The 16,755-nt window shown below is 37.5% G+C and overlaps 3 protein-coding genes across 4 annotated transcripts; 1 reads left to right on the forward strand and 2 right to left on the reverse strand.

Annotated features, from left to right (window-relative positions):
• Positions 1-900: 900 nt before the first annotated feature.
• On the reverse strand, positions 901-8,108 carry LOC6562488 (gonadotropin-releasing hormone receptor). Of its 2 annotated transcripts, none has more exons than XM_032736353.2 (7): positions 7,971-8,108; positions 5,741-6,027; positions 3,569-3,841; positions 3,278-3,377; positions 2,718-3,209; positions 2,117-2,424; positions 901-1,242 (listed from the first exon to the last, which is right to left on the reverse strand). In XM_032736353.2, exons 2-7 carry the CDS (start codon positions 5,893-5,895, stop codon positions 1,200-1,202), a joined length of 1,371 nt encoding a protein of 456 aa, XP_032592244.1. In that variant the 5' UTR covers positions 5,896-6,027; positions 7,971-8,108; the 3' UTR covers positions 901-1,199. The 2 variants fall into 2 exon arrangements, with proteins under 2 accessions (XP_032592244.1, XP_001988182.2); XM_001988146.3 differs by having other exon boundaries at positions 8,034-8,107.
• Positions 8,109-9,892: 1,784 nt separating this feature from the next.
• On the forward strand, positions 9,893-11,576 carry LOC6561539 (protein Aatf). The gene is made up of 2 exons (XM_001988145.2): positions 9,893-11,323; positions 11,391-11,576. Exons 1-2 carry the CDS (start codon positions 9,975-9,977, stop codon positions 11,491-11,493), a joined length of 1,452 nt encoding a protein of 483 aa, XP_001988181.1. The 5' UTR covers positions 9,893-9,974; the 3' UTR covers positions 11,494-11,576.
• Positions 11,577-12,614: 1,038 nt separating this feature from the next.
• LOC6562798 (homer protein homolog 2) lies at positions 12,615-16,674 on the reverse strand. Its single transcript, XM_001988143.3, is given in 7 exon segments — positions 12,615-13,439; positions 13,500-13,634; positions 13,777-14,040; positions 14,117-14,195; positions 14,278-14,753; positions 14,830-15,118; positions 16,578-16,674. Coding segments are annotated over 7 exon segments (1,671 nt in total). The 5' UTR covers positions 16,583-16,674; the 3' UTR covers positions 12,615-13,016.
• Between the last annotated feature and the right edge of the window lie 81 nt (positions 16,675-16,755).

Here is a 16,755-nt window from a genome sequence, read left to right on the forward strand (position 1 = left end):
TTGGGTTACTCTCAATCTCGCCACCGAGCAACAGTTAAAACTGTCGCAGAGGACGCGTGGGTGAGCAACAGCAGCAACAAGAAGCCGCAGGTGTTATGACAGTTGTAAATATTACGACTACCAAATGAATGAGAAAAGAGCAGGTCTAGGCCAATAGGGGAGCAATTTGAACTACTATGTGTGGAGCCTTTTAATGAAGCAGAAATAAACGAGGAAATAACTATATAAGAAGCAAGCGAAGAACTTCCATCAAAGAATCAGTCAGAAGAAACGACTCCAAGTTATTATCTTAACTTAATTATAAATATATATTTATATGGATTTGTTTATGATGTGCCATTTCCACTCCAATACTCTCTTTATCCATCCACCTGAGATGTATTCTGTATTTCCCTTGCATAAGTTTTTTTTTTTAATATTTTTATTTGATAATTGTACAATAGTTCTTCTTCCTCTTAGCAACATTTAAAATGCATTCAGCCAAGGAGTAAGAATTTTATAGATCAACCTCCAACTCCCTTTAAACTTTGCTCGGAGCTCCAATCCAAAACTAGTTAAGGGTCAATCGCATTAGCTCCAGGGTTGCCCTCAAAGAGAACGAGTTTGCTATTCATCGCATATTCACGAGCAGTATTTGTATCTGATATCTGATAAATATTTAAAAACGCGCACACACACGACTATATAATTAACGTCAGAGCGGGCTATAAAGCAAATGATTAACGTCGTCTTAACAAAAGACCCAATGCAAATATAGCGAGGGGCCTTTTATTATGGGTAGGGTGTAGCTCGGGCTGACCATTAATAACATATGTTTGGTTGTTGTAGATGTTGTTGTTCGCTATTTTCTATTATTTTACATTTGATATTCTGTTTTATGAATAAATTAAATTAAATTAAGCAATAAGCAAACTAACTAGAGTATCTAATATTACGCGATATTACGTCTTAAGCGTATTTTATGATAGCTTTTAAACATTTAACGGCCTAGACCAAAATATATACATTCATATAGTTTTGATCTGCTCTGGCATATTTGTTGTCATTTAACATTTTAATCTGTAACTTAAATGAGATAACTCGCTAGCAAATTAAAAAGCCTTTTGTTCCGAGCCGCTTCAAAAACGGTAGCAAATCTTAATTAAGCTGTTTCCGCTGTTCTTGTTTGTCATTGAATCTGTCAGCAGATACCCCGTACTTTATGTCTTATCCACACCAGAAACTTCACCTGAGTCGCCACAACTGAAAGTACATAAATTTGATTGTTTAGTCTTGCTGTGAATGGTTTTTTCTTTAATGATTTGACACAAAATGATATATGGACGCTTAAGTGGATTTACAGTGTCGGATTGAGATTAGCATAAACTAACATTTGGTTGGTGTTGGTTGGTGACCACTCAAGGCCAGCAAATACTCAGAGTTACAAATAATGGATACTCGCGAAGAAGAAGATAACAAAAGTTGCACTTACAACCAATGGACTTGAATTAGTCGCGCTAATAACTTACTCAAAGATATGATTTGAATTTAAATGTGAAAACTAATTAATAAACAATAATTAAGACTAGATTACCATCAATTATTCTTCAATTAAATTGTAAACTTTAGGCGGCAACTGCGAACAAATGGATACTAAGTGAAAACTATTGAATATTCATTTAATGTTATTTACTAAAGTATAAAAATATCAATCAAAAAATTCCACAAGCCATCATTGAAAATGTATATTTCTTTATATCTTTCTTGTATCTTTCTGTCTAAGCTAAAATAATAATCCATTAATAACCATAACTATCAAAACCATAACTATCAAAACCATAACTATAATCTCAACTCATCTGAACTTTAGTCGTTATCCAAATCCAAATCTACAGCTTCCACTTTCATTTGTTGCAAGCACCACAGCTCCTGCTTTAGCTGCCATATAACCCATTAACCCTATGCCTGCTTATCCTTAAGCTGTGACCACAAACTCACTTTCCTATTGTGGTCAGAAGGTCCACGTATTTAGACCGCAACATAAAACCCAACAATTTATGCCGACACCAGTGAAAAGTGATGTTGATGATGGGGCGTCATAAAAAGGCAAACGGCAGCGAGACGATGACGACATTACTTCAGGTATATGTTGGGCGCCTTAGGCTGGTCTGGAGTCTGCTCCTGGCACCTGATGGTGACAACACTGACGCTGACGTCGTCATCAACATCCAACTGGGAGCCAAGCGGTGCACTTGCAGCCGGAGACTGTACGTCGCCATTTGTCTTTAGGCGCACCACATGCGCTAGCTTTGTGGTTGCCGCCACTGCAGCAGCCACCACGTTGCCATTGCCATTGCCATGTTGCAACGTGCTGATGGGTTTCTGCAGCAGCTGATTCGACGAGTCCAGTCGATTCGAGAGTGAAGTGTGACGATTGTTGACCGACTGCGTGAGAGAAAAACAGATTTAATCAATGTAATGGGCTTAATGTAAATGAAAACGAATAAAATTCATAAGATAATAATTAACAAAGTATAATTTAAATACTATAAAAGTGTAATTTGTTTTGAAAATAATTTGTAAACCTTACATTGCAAAAGAGAAAGTTTTCGAGAGTGGATTTATATGTAAATATATAATTTTCGCCACATTTGTTACTATTGAGCTTAGTAGGTCAAATGGGTCAAAAGTTAGATGAAATGTATTAAATGATAATCGTATTTAGACTTTCTACTCACCACGTTGTTGTTGTTGTTCATGCGACCACGTATATTATACAAGCCATAGACCAGGGGATTCATGCAGGAATTCGTCGAGGCAAATATGAATAGGGCCTTGCGTACGAGTGAATTAACCTGGTCGACAGATGACTTATCCAAGGAATACCACATACAGATGAAATAGTATGGTGTCCAGCAGATAATGAACACAATGACAATCGTTATGGTCATCTTGAGAGTGCGTTTCTTGGCCCGACTCAAGACATCATCGTTGGAGCGACGAAACCGTTCGGCGATCACATCCTTGAGCACACGCTGATTCTTGCGATAGATCTCCAAATAGATGGCGCCGTAGCAGTAAATGAATGCGATCAGTGGGAATGCGTACATGGCACACATTGTGGCGATCTGATAGAGACTGTCAACGAAATCGTTCACAAACGAATGAAAGGTGACGCATTGAAAGTAGCCTTTAACATCTGGATGCTCTTCCAGATGGAAGAGAAAGGCCTGCCGCATGTAGGAACATTGACATTGATGACATTAATTGCAAGACTACTGTGGCGCAACAAACCCACCTGTGGAATGCTACATACGACGGAGCCCAGCCAGGCGATGGCCAGCATTGTGCGACCACGATTATGGGACCGTTGCAACGGCTTCAGTATGGCAAAATATCTAATTTGATAGAGAGAGAAAGAGAGAGAGAGAGAGAAAGAGAGATCGAATCGAAAAAATAATATATGTATATAAACTCAAATGTTAGGCAAACGATTGACACTTTGTGTGTCGCCTTATCTGTGGCAATCAATTGGGTGCATTAGCGAGCACGAGCTGAGCTAGCAGGCGGATCCAAGTTAGAGACTCACCTGTCCAGAGATATGCAGACCATGACAAAGCTCGACAAGTAGAGGCCGAAGACGCGAAAGAAACTCATGAGACGGCACATCAGATCCGTGGAACGCCACTGCACCGTCCATGCCCACACAATCTCCAGCGGCATCAGCAGAAACGTCACCATTAGATCGGCAATGGCCAAATGCATTAGCATGATGTCAATACGGAGGGGACCCCGCAATCGACGCTTCGTCAGCAGAAAGAGCACCGTGCTGTTGCCAATTGTTGAGATCACAAACAGTATGCTGCGGAATGGAAAAGGTCGTCGCGATTAATCGGTGAATTGTCGTTGATGTTGTTGTTGTTGTTGTTCTCGTCGTGGTTGTGCTAAGGCAGCCAGGTGGGTGATAGGTGCGTAGGTGCGTTTGCTTCGATAAGTGGGTCATTGGAATTGAACATTTGGAAAAGTTTTTAAGAGTGCTAATAAGAAGTTGCAATAAACTCAAAGAGAGCATATTAATACACTATACCCACTAAAAGGAATATTAACTTGTATATTAAAAAAGAATCACAATAAAATATTAAAAGCCAGAAAAAGTACACCAAATTAAATTCTAATAAATACTTTAGTTTTAACTATGTGCTTTCAAACAAAAACTAATTGAAAACTTTTCACAAATATAACTCAAAATACATTAATATTTATGCCACTTGTTTATGTATCCCATGAATATCTTATTTAGCGGATATGAAACACATCAGCTATTGTATTAAATAGTTTAAAAACAGTATATTTCCTAATACTCTCCAGTCCTACACTCTTCAATCAAGTTTCTCCATTTTTTTACTTCGCTTACTCTTTAAAATTAATGATACAATTTATAAACTGCATTTTCACAACACGACTCCAGAATCTCTGCATTTTAATAGCTAAAGCCAGGTTAATCCGGACATAAACTTTGAGACCAGCTGAAGTTAATTTTTTAATACTAAATAATAATAATCATAAAAATTTTAGATTGCCATGAATTGTTGTCCTATTAACTTTGATCTGACACTATTTGAGATATTTACAACTCACTATTAATTCATAAATCGATAATTTCCTTGAAAGTGTTAACTATGCCTAAAGGACCAGTCCACAAGTTCAAGTTTACACCCTTTGGAAAGATAATTAATTACCTATAATAATATAAATGTGCACAGGTTTCATAAATAATAATAATAATAAACAATGCTCGATGTGCTAGTTAAAAGTTGGGTTGGATTGTATAAATCACAAATAAATACAAATATTTGTTAAATTGTTTATGAATTATTCGTCAATGTAAAAGTATTAAGTACTATATATATAAGTATAGTCACATTACAAATAACTTTGTGATCAATAATTATCTACATTGCGAAACTTAAATTGCATTTGGAATGACTATTGTCAATTATAAGTTAAAAAAAACTATATTATACAAAACTACTTAACTAGTTAGAATCCAGCATTCTGTTGATCAATCAGCTGTGTATATTGATTAGGTAGTTGTTTCTAGTATAGAAGGCCCTAATACCTTTATTATGCACAGCCACAACTTAGAAATATGTTAGTTAGATAATTATAGCACTCGTATCTTAATGTTAAAATTGTCAGATTGATATCTTAGTTAGTATCTTAGCTGCAGTCAGTTAACAATATTACGTATCCTCTTTATAGCTCATTCCAATTCCTCAATAATTCAATACCCGCAACAATAAACACATATTGAAACAAGTAAAATACATATTACTTAACTTAATAAAATAGATCCGTAAACGACGAAGCACTTTCTACGGGCTTCTTAGTTAGTTTTGTGTCAGCCAATCAGTCGAAAAGATCTGTGTAAGTTTCGAATCACTTTATTAAAGTGAACCCTACGCTGAACCACAGCGTTCAAATTCCAAGTGAAAATTATTAAATCTGAGACAGATAGACATGAGCACGACATGATTTATAACAACATCTACACCTACACAGCGACTGATAAGTTTAGAAAAGTGCATAGACAAACGCTGCTTATCAACGTGGCTGTGACTGTGAATGTGAACACCAAAGTACAACAATGCCGGCTGGGAAATGTGTGGGTGATCTCACTTGCTCTGCTGAGTAGGAAGTGAGCTCGCATTTCTTCAAAAACATATTACTATAAAGATATATATACATTTCTCTTACTTACCTGTATACTATGATGGACAGACGATGACCGTTATTGAATATCATATCCTTGGAAAAGTGCATTGTTCCATTGGTATTGTTCACATTTGACCAATCACGCAGTATGCGATGATCATAAACAACTTCATTTACTTCCCCAGACTGGGCCATTTTCATATTTGGTACTTATCTTTTTCTATTTGGCTTTGTTTACATACCAAAAATACACACGGTTCACGCACGTGAATTTTCCAATTAAATTCCTTAAAGATTCTTTTGTTTGTTCAATTTTAGTTATTCGCTACAACACTATAGATAAATAAAATTTATATTAAAATATTGCCAAATGTTTTACAAATTATTGAAAGCAATTCTTTGTCCTGTTCAATTGATTCAATTTGCTTGCTTTAATAAATTACTTAATATTATCCAAATTTAAAGCAAAACAGAACCGGAAATAATCAGCAAATATGTTTATTAGAGTCAATTAAAATAGTATTTTATGAATTGTTTACAATTTTCATTTGGAATTTGCAATTGGTTAGGGATTTTGTTTGTTTAGAAAATGTCAATATGTTTTTGCCAAATAATATTTGGCATTATTCGTACGTTGTTCGAGGGATCGTCAATTGGGTTGCCTTCCAAGAAAAATACTTGCACTTGATTGAACTCGATTATTTGAATACCTATCAACTCATATATTCATACTTAATATATATGCTATTATTTATTTGCGTTCCAGCAAATTTGCTGTGTTTTTCATCACGCTTGACAGCAAGCCTTGTGTGATAATCATCACAAAAACAGAAACTGACACACAATTTAAAGATACAGAACGTTTTTGTATTTTTTTCGCACTTTGTGTAAGGAGCTCCTGAGAGACCGGCCTCTGTGTCCTTAACCGTTGCCCAACTCAATTCAATTAATTAATTTCACTCATTTTGACACAGCTCATCAAATGTTTTCTTTGAATTGTTGTTGCGGCACTTTATTTGTAAAGTGTCAAGAACTTGACTCGTATTATTATTATAATTTTGATTTTCGGTTGCTTATAAAATATTATTATTATTATTGTTTAATTTTTTTTAATAAGTTTTGACCTTGAACTAATTTTGTTTCCCAGAATTTGTAATATATGTATTTTTGTATGTGATAACAAAAATTCCACTTATGCTGTGTGTGGGTCTTTCATAATGAATAATACTCTTATGCTTGCTGTCGGTTAATCTGTTAATCAATTGCGCTCAATGAAGTAGACACTCACTCAATTGATGGGCAACAACAACTGCATTATAGATAATGATTGTTTATTAAACAACAACGACTAATTCCTCTCTCTCTCTCTTATTGCAATAATCCTTGAGTGTGCTCGCTCACAAATGTATTATTTATTTCTTTAATCGCTGGGTGTTTGTTGGCCTTTGAACTTTTGGTTGGGTAAAATAGAATAAGTGGATGTTCTGGAGGCTCGCCACTCAAAATTCTACAACAACAAGAAAGAGCAGCGCTCTTTGTCACGCCGAAGATTGCATACCCTTGCAGACAGAATCTCAACTAAATTTGATTATAAACTTAAAATATAATATTTAAGACAGATGTAAGTCATTCTTTACAAAGATATGATTATAAAACTTGTAAGTAGTGAGTTCAGTTCAGATATCTTGAGAAACACAATAAATGTTCGTGTAGACCAATAGTCACTAAGTCAGATAGTCGATCCGAAAGAGTGTTACACAAGTGTAGAAAAATACATATAAGCCGGGTAATGTTTATCACCTCATTAAAATAATATCTTGTTGAATATCTCTAATTGAATATGACGATTGGCAGAAACAAAGCGATAATTATACATTTCGAGAACGTAAGTCTATTAAATGGAATTCGAAAGAGCTGTTATATATTCTTGATCTTAATAGTCAGTACAAATATGCATTTAGTATGATTTTTATTCTCTATAAATGCTAAATTATGTTATACAACACAAGTTCAAGAAATCAGTCCACCTATTGTAGGCGTAATCAGTGATTACGTCGACACCTTAATTCATTCCTTTTATTTTCCTGTTTTTCTGAGGTTTTTTTTAAATTCGATTTGTTTTGCGTTTTCTAAACACGCGCATGCACCGAGGTATTTGTTTTTGGTATACTATTATAAACAAGCATATTATTATATATATATATATATATATATTTTGTTTCATGTAAACACTCTTATTGTGCTCTGTGTATGTTTGGATCATTTGCACAACTCACGCTGAGCACCTCAGAGCGATCACTTTGCAACACTGTTCTATACACACACACAGAGAGACATACACTGGGAGGCTTGAGTTATGTTATCGATATTGCATTTGCTGCCGACGCTGTAATTAACGGTATAGCCGCGGACTAATTGTACTATTTGCACCGTGCGGCGTACAGGAACTGACTGAAATGTTGGGGTGGCTGTTGGGGCAGCTGATGCTGCTGCGTTGGCGCCGTGAAATCGAAATCTCGACAACAACTGATAATCAAATTGAACAAAAAAAAGTATATATATATGTATATATATATATATATATAATTATGCGACACACTCTTATACGTGTAGTTGGCAGCACTGCGCGGACTGATAACCGGCTGCAGACGACCCCATATTGCCACATACACTTATGTGTATATGTATGTGTGTGTGTTTGTGTATATGTGCGTGGAGTCCGCCCGCATAGAAAGCCGCATTTATCAATTGTCTGTTATAATTCAAAGTTCAGCACTGGTCTGTCTATCGGCATGTCTGACTCCCGAATTGACAAAAAAATACAAATAAAAACGCTTCTCAGCGCTTATCAACTTTGGACCAAGCGTGTTTAAACACAAAAAAAAAATTAATTAAATATTATAAACGAAATAAAAAAAAAACTCATTGCGTTATCTGCGGGCGCTGTGTCTGGTGGCGGCAAGTCTTGACTTTTCCTTCAATAATTTTTTTGCACATATATTATAAAATAATTAAATAATGTTTGAATACTGCGTAGTAGTTTATCCTTTTCCGGCAACACTTCCGTTAGCTTTGAGCGCCCTTTGACTTCTGGTTTCAAGCGCATTTCTGCAGTTCTCAAGGTTAACCATTTTGCCAATAGTTTTTTGCCCAAGTCGCAATTCGCCAACATTTCATTAATGTAATGAGCACAAATGGCTGCCAACAAAAGGATTTCAAGTTCATGTTCCCATGTCCATGACAGTCCACGGCCCGCTATTGTATGCTATGAATGTGTGTGAGTGTGTGTGTGTATCTGTGTGTGAGTGCCTCCATGCAGATATAGATACACACGTGCACACACACACACACACAGTTGCGTGTGCGGCTCGTTATCCAGATGCAACTGGTGAGATAAGCCAGCATTTTGTGGATTTTAATGAGACACTCGTTTGCATTTCAGAGCATTCAATTTTCAATGAAACGTAACCAACACTCGTGCAACGAAATTTCAATTTGTTTTTGTTTTACTCGTATAAATTAGCATGATTATTATGCATGAAATAAATAAATTTCTATCTCAAAAAGTCTAAGAGTTAATCAATACATATCCAACCAAGTTTCATTTCGCTAAAATAATATTTATTTTCGTTCATCAATTCCAAATGGACGCATGAAAGTATGCAACTAAATTTCGGTTTATGTTACAGCCGACCAATAAACATAATATATTTATAAATACATATGTATTTGTATCTATTATATTCTTATAATTTTTTTTTTAATTTAAATTTTTTGGGACACAACAATTAAAAGATAGTTTTGGAATCTAACCATTAAATAGATTTCATCAACACCTTAAGAATGTCCCTTTGGAATGGGATTCATTCCTGAAGCACAAATTAGTTGATTTACAAATTATAATGATTAACATTAACTATGAAACTACAGCCAAAATCGACATCATTAAACTATTTTCATTAGGAAAATCTATGTAAATATAAGCATTGTATGCCTCAATTAATGTTAACATTAAAAGTAAAAATTGTTAAATAAAATGTTAATGGATGATGAAAATTTAAATATAATAAATACGGCGCCATTTTTTAACAATTACAATCGTTGATTTTTTCATTTAGGTGACAGCACAGAAATATCGATAACATAATATAATGTGATTGTACATATCGATTAGCACACCTTCGAACCAGTTCACTGAACTGAGCTACATTAGTCAAGCAACTTTCACGTGTTGCGGGTTTTGTTGTTTTCATGCAAAGTTTAATGAAAACTTAGCGAAAATGCTGCGCAAAGCGAGTAAAAAGCCACAGACGGTGGCCGAAAAGGTGAGCAAACTGCTGGCACATCCCAACGAAAGCGACAGCGAAGACGAATCCGATATTGATGTGGCAACTACAGCGCGCATCGCGGAATTCGACGACGAATATGATTTGCCCGATGGACGCAGCACCGAATTCCGTAAGCGCAATGTTAAATTGTTGTCCGAGCAGAGTGAACGATACAAGGGCAAAATAAGCAGTCGAAAGGAATTGGAGCAGGAGAGCGGCGAGGAAGACGCAAATGATGATGACGATGAGGATGAGGAGCTGGCCTACGAAGAGAGCGATTCGGACGAGGATAATTTAAAGGCATTCAATGAGAAATTAAAGGCAAGTAAGCATAAGGATCAAAATGAAAATGATGACGATAGCAGCATGGAGGATTCGGAAAATGACAGCCAGCAGGAGGAGCAAGATGACGACGAGGATGATGACGATGATGAGGAAGAGGACGATGAGGATGACTCCGAGAATGACTCGGATAATTCTGCCTCTGAAGCCGATGCCAATGAAATCATGTCGAAAACCAATCAACAGGCTGAAATACAAAAAGGACTCTGCGTGCAAAATCAACTACGTATTTGGGAGCGTCTGCTGGAGTTGCGCATCAACACGCAAAAAGTGACCAGCAAGGCGAATCAATTGCCGCCACCCGAGACACTAACAACACTCTGTCACGATAACGAGGAACTACAAACGGTGCTTAAGGAGGCGCAGGAGCGCAGCTCTAAGCTGCTCCAACAACTGCTTGCTCTGCAGATGGCACTGACACAGCAGCACGGCGAGTTGAGGCAGTGCGTCAAACGCAAACAACCGGCGGAGGAGAGCGGGCAGCCAGAAAGCAAACGCTTTGCAAATGCTCTCCAGCATAATTTTGAAAATATGCGCAGCTATCGCAACGAGGTGCTGCTCAAATGGGATGATCGCACCAAGCTGCTGACGCCGGGCGCTGGTGTCAAGCGCAAGTCCTTGCAGGAAGACTATGACATCATCAAGAAAATAGACAATGCGCTGACGAATCGGGAGGCACTCGTAGAGAAATCACAGACACCCAAAAGCAATCAGCAGCTGCCGGCAGGCGATGATGCTGTCGATCAGGCAGAGTCTACAGCAGGAAATAGCCGAAGGCAGCCAGACATCTATGATGATAGCGATTTCTATCATCAGCAGCTGCGCGAACTCATCGAGTACAAGGCCAGCACCACATCCAACATGAGCGACATAACCAAACAGTTTGTGGAGTTGCAGAAGCTGCGACAGAAAATGAAAAAGAAGGTGGACACAAGGGCCAGCAAGGGTCGAAAGTTGCGGTTAGTTTGGATTTGTGATTTCATTTAGGATAAACACGTACTAAATTTAAATGAATCTCTTCTGCAGTTATGTGGTGCACAACAAGCTCATCAATTTCATGGCACCCAACGAAGCAAGCGACTGGACGGAGGATTCCAAGACGGAGCTATATAGATCGCTGTTTGTGTGAAATCTGAGTTACTTTTGTTGGATGAGGCAAACGTGTTTGATAGCAAATAAATATTGATAAATTATAAATCTATATAAAACAGATATTTGTCTGCTGCATAAAGAATTAATTCTATATATGGCAAACTGCGATTTCAGATGTGAATCGAAGAACGCTTTCTAAACAAAAAGTGAGCACACAAAATGTACTTTTTAATATGCCTAATATCAATTCACATTTTTCAAGTACCATACCATACTTGAATTATCAGAGATCGGAGGAAGAAAGAAGACCATCAGATGTGTGTATTTTTAATCATATCGAATTTCATTTTTATTTATTTCATATGTTGGTTTGCGTTTAACTGCTAAATTTGTATGTTCAACATTTTCTTCGTTTATTATTTGATTTATTTATTTACTTTTAACTGGGTATTTTATGCAAAAAAAAAAAAACGAACCGGTCAAATTGCATAACAATATGGCTTCAAGATAACCGTGTAAGCGTTTTTTTTTTAACCCATTACCGTTTCGCTTATGGGTGACAACTTGTGTGTGTGAGTGTGTGTGGAGGGGAAGATTGCATATTGATATTATTTGCTTGCGGTTGGTTGTTCAAGTTGCTTTTGCTTTTTGTTGTTGTTGTTGTGGTTGTTCATTAGATACATATATAATATATATAAATTGTTAATATATTAAACTAGTTTTCCACTGATGCACGTACATACTTGACTTGGTATTCGTTTAATTTACTTTGCTAGTTTCGTATTCTTTTCTTATTTTCATTTATAAAATTATTATTCTTTATGTGATTTAGTATGCTGCTTCATCGTCTAAGTCACTCTTAGTTAATGTTTTTAATTGTTATAAATAAGACATTATGCAAATAATCGGAGACATAAACAACAAATACAAATTCCCTTCGAATTTTTCTACAGAAATTCTTATTAAAAACAAATAATACAATTTAAAAGACTGGATTTTGTTTAAGGGGATACATGTTTCAAATACTTTCGAGCACATTTTCATAAAATAATTTTCATTTAGTTCGTAAGAGATTTATTACGATTCCGATGCTTTGGATTCATTGTCAAGCTCTCATTAAAAATTAATCAACAATTAGCAGAAAAAGTATAGAGCACATATTATAAATTAATTGTTGTATTCTTGTTTATATATTGCACTTGAATGCGTATGAGAATTTAAAATTTGTTGTTAACTTAAATGCTATAAAAGTACCACGACACAGACAAATGCGTACAATTTTGAAAAATCGAACGGAATACTGGGCATTTGGACTCAAAGGATATACCGAACAAATACATTAAATACATATACATGTAAACCTACAATGAGTGTGTGTGTGTGAGTGTGTGTATATATATGAGAGTTTCGTGGGAGGGTCATAAGTTAATGTTTGTTTTTCGTTCACTTTTCGATCAGTTTTTGTATACAAACTACCAAATACAAAGATTACAAAAAATGCAATAAGTCATAACTGCTTATCGGTTTTGTTTTGTTTTTTTTTTTTTTTTGTTTTTTCGCCTAATTGTTAATGGAATTTTTCAGCAACAGTGGCAGCCCAGTTTTAGTTTTTGATTTGGAAACGAGTATGGTAGCAGTTTTGGTGCCAGCAGCAGCTGTACCACTAGAAACGACGGCATCGGTCGCCTCAGTGGCAGCAGAGCTGTGTCGCGGCGCAGCCTGCAGCAGCTGTCGCTGATGCAGCTCCTGCAGAAGCATCGAGTGCTTGTCCAGCGCCTTGAGCTGTGCCGTGCTCTGTGTCTCGTAGAGCGATGACTGCAGCTGCGTGTGTATGGAGGTGACATTGGAGAGAGTGCTCTCGGCCTCGGCCGCCGTTAGAAAATTGCTTAAATAACGTTTGCTAGTTGTTGTTGCTGTTGTTGTTGTTGATGTCGATGATGTCGTTGTAGTGGTTGCCATTGTAGTCTGTTCCTGCGCTGAAACCTGCAAATACAATCGTCAATCATAATCAATGTGGTAAACAATCAACATTTCCGACTCAACCTTTCTGTGTGCACCCAACTCTGCGTCTCAAGTGCACTTGGCGGGATGTATAACATTCTCCATATCCTTTTGCACCGCATATAAATCGGACAGGCTCTTGGCAAAGAGCACATTCAGTTCACTCATCTTTGCCAGCTGCAACAGTTATTTACAACAGTGATTAATCAATATAGTGACTAAAAATACACAAATTTGTTGTTTACAGTGGTCGCTCGCAAATTATAAGAAATATATAAATTATGTTTGCGATCGAGCGACCATTGTAATTATGACATACAGTTTGATCATTGCACTTCTCGCGTAAATTCATATTAGCCGTTTTAAGCTCGATTTCGTGTTGCAACAGTTCCGCCTGCAGCGTCTCTGTGCGCGCCTTGAGCGCAGCGACCTCGCGTCGCAACTCATCCTCTGTGGCACCGCCAGCTGCAGAGGCGCCACTACCACCCACACGCATCAGTTCCATTTCGCGCTTAAGGCGTATATTTTCCTCTTTATAAGTGTGCAGCTGGCGTTTCCATTCATCCACGTTGGCCGTCGATTCCTGCGGGTATATTATATATAGGAGGAGAAGAGTCAGGTTTAGCTATAAGCTATGACAAATTATGATTTAAACGCACCTGCAAGGCGCTGGTCAGGCGTATATTATTGTTCTTCAATGTGGCCAACTCAATTTCCCATTTCTTGGCATTGGCGCAGCTGCAAAACAACATAAATTTGTCATTCAATTTTCTCGAGTCGGTGAGGAGAAGTGATGGAGAAGTGTCCTATTTAATCTTACCTTTGCGCCAGTGCCATTTTCAGACGTTCGTTTTCATACTTGAGCTGCTGCTCAGCTGTGGCACCCGCACCTGGCCCAGTGTGCATGCCCACAATGCTGCCACCAGAAGAGATTGTAATGCCACCGCCAACATTGCCGCCAGCACTGCCGCCTCCAGTTACCGGAGCAGCACCAATGACCATCGATGGCTGTGGTGAGGGCGTGGCCGAGCCGATATCCTGCTTGCCATCGAGAGTGTTTAGCAGCTTATGCGAGGGACTATCGGGATTGGCATTCTGTGTATTGGTGTTACTTAAATTCGGCGGTTCAACGGTGTGTGGATCGATGTTGGTGTTATCATTCTGCATGGAGCCGACAGCACGACCCGAAATTGGTGATGTATTCGCCGAAGTGGTGGGCGTTACCGCATTCGAGCCATTCGCCGATTTCATGGCATTTTTGGTGGCCTCCTTCACCTCCTGGAATTTTTCCACGAACTATAAATGCAAAAATATTTCATTGAATGCTTTAACACTGCCTTCTTTTTTCTTTGCCCAAAATAATGACACTCACCTTGGTTAGTTCCGCCTCCGAGGAGAAGCCCAGTCCATAAACCGTATTGGCGCGCACATCGCTCCACTGGCCAAACTTCTGTGATGTCTGTGTGAATGTCATACTGGGTGTAATTGTCGAATTAATGACCGCCTTGGTGCCCTCGACACTAATGATGCGATACAGATTCCGTGAGCTATCGTAGAAGAAGCTCACATTGACCGCCTTCATGCTGGCCGTGATCCATGTGCGTTTCGTTTTCGGATCAATATGAAACACGTGCGCCTGGCAAGTGAAAATCGGTTGTTCGCTAAACACGGAAAATGACACAGAAATGGAAGCAGCAGCACCAACAGAGGCAGCAGCAGCACCCACAGGTGATTAATTAAAAATTCCATTAAAATTCTTGCACGTCGGCCTTAAAATTTAATTTCTAAACGCTTGCCAAGGGACACAACGGGGATGAGCAGGAGTTAAAGGGGAGGACAATAAACATAAATAATCATATGTGACCAAGTTGGCATTGGGTAACTTTATGGCAGCTCCTAATTCATATGGCAATAAACAGTCGATTGGAGAATGTCGTCGTTTATCAAGTGATACAAATCTTCTTCGAGTAAAATTTATTAAAACATTGTTTATTTCTTAATTTTGAAATGATCGAATAGGTTTTTGTAACACAATCCCAATAAGAATTGTTTACAAGACATTAAATTGAATTTGAAGTAGTCTTTTAAATAAAGTTGATTCTATTGCTATATTTTATATTTTTAATTTAGCTGTTTATTTAGTTCTCATCTGTCTGTAATAAAGTAATATTTAAGTCTACATATTTGTACTATATTTAATGTCCTTTGCATAAAATTATTTACATTTTGATTCATAAACATATTTTTAGTATAATCGTTTTGTAGTAGTTTTGACTTAAAACAAAGAGTAATCTTTAAGAATTATCAACTTTTCCAACATTTTTAAAGTTCTAAAAACACTTAATCATAAATAATACAAATTCTTTAGATAAGGCATGGAATATTTATAAAGGCGCTTTAGAATAGTTTCGCGGCTGTCATGGAAACGAAAAAATGTTGTTTGGGGTTTAAAAGCTTGGGCGAAAATTGATTTTGTTAATGTTGTTGCTGTTGTTGTTTTTGTTTTTGTTGCTGTTGGCGTTGGCGTTGCCGTTGCTATTGATATTGTCGGCACCAAGTCATTGGCATTGTGGTGTTTAGCGAAAGGGGTGCCGTCCAAGGTGCGGGTGGGGGGTGGTAGGCGGTGTGTGGTGTGGGTCTTGCCTTCGCGTCTAAATTGCATTATGCGCTTAAGTGTTTCGTAGCCTCGTTTTGATTTTGCTCAAGTTTACTGCACGCAGACACACATATATAGTTATATATATATATATATATATTTACATACATACATGTACATATACGCACACCTACACTAATACACACGCACGCACATGCACACCTACACTCACACATAATTGGTATCGACGGGCGGCGTTTGGCAATTTACACACACCTATACACCTACACAAATAAACACATACACACACGCACTCACACACACACACATACGTACGTAGAGGAGCATCAATTCACATTGTATAAAAGCACATATGTATTTACACCTCTGACACCGCCTGCTACACACAGCCTACAACAACAGGAGCAACAACAGCAGCAGCAGCAGCAAGGAAAATCGTCGGCGTCGATTTTTCACACAATTTACAACATTTGCAATTGCATTAGAAAAGTTTGCGCACTTACCCCATTCTGTTTGTTAGCTGCAGCGCTGTTTTGGTTTATATGGCAACTCGCTTAACACTATGCTAATTGTTTATTTTTGTTAATTAATACACTTAAAAATAAAACACAAACGAGGCGCTTGCTGTGTGTAAAAACTGTAGGCAATGCGGCTAAAACTGTGAGTGATGTTGCCCCCAAA

This window comes from Drosophila grimshawi, unplaced genomic scaffold, assembly GCF_018153295.1.
Source record: "Drosophila grimshawi isolate 15287-2541.00 unplaced genomic scaffold, ASM1815329v1 contig_1377, whole genome shotgun sequence".
Classification (NCBI taxonomy): domain Eukaryota; kingdom Metazoa; phylum Arthropoda; class Insecta; order Diptera; family Drosophilidae; genus Drosophila; species Drosophila grimshawi.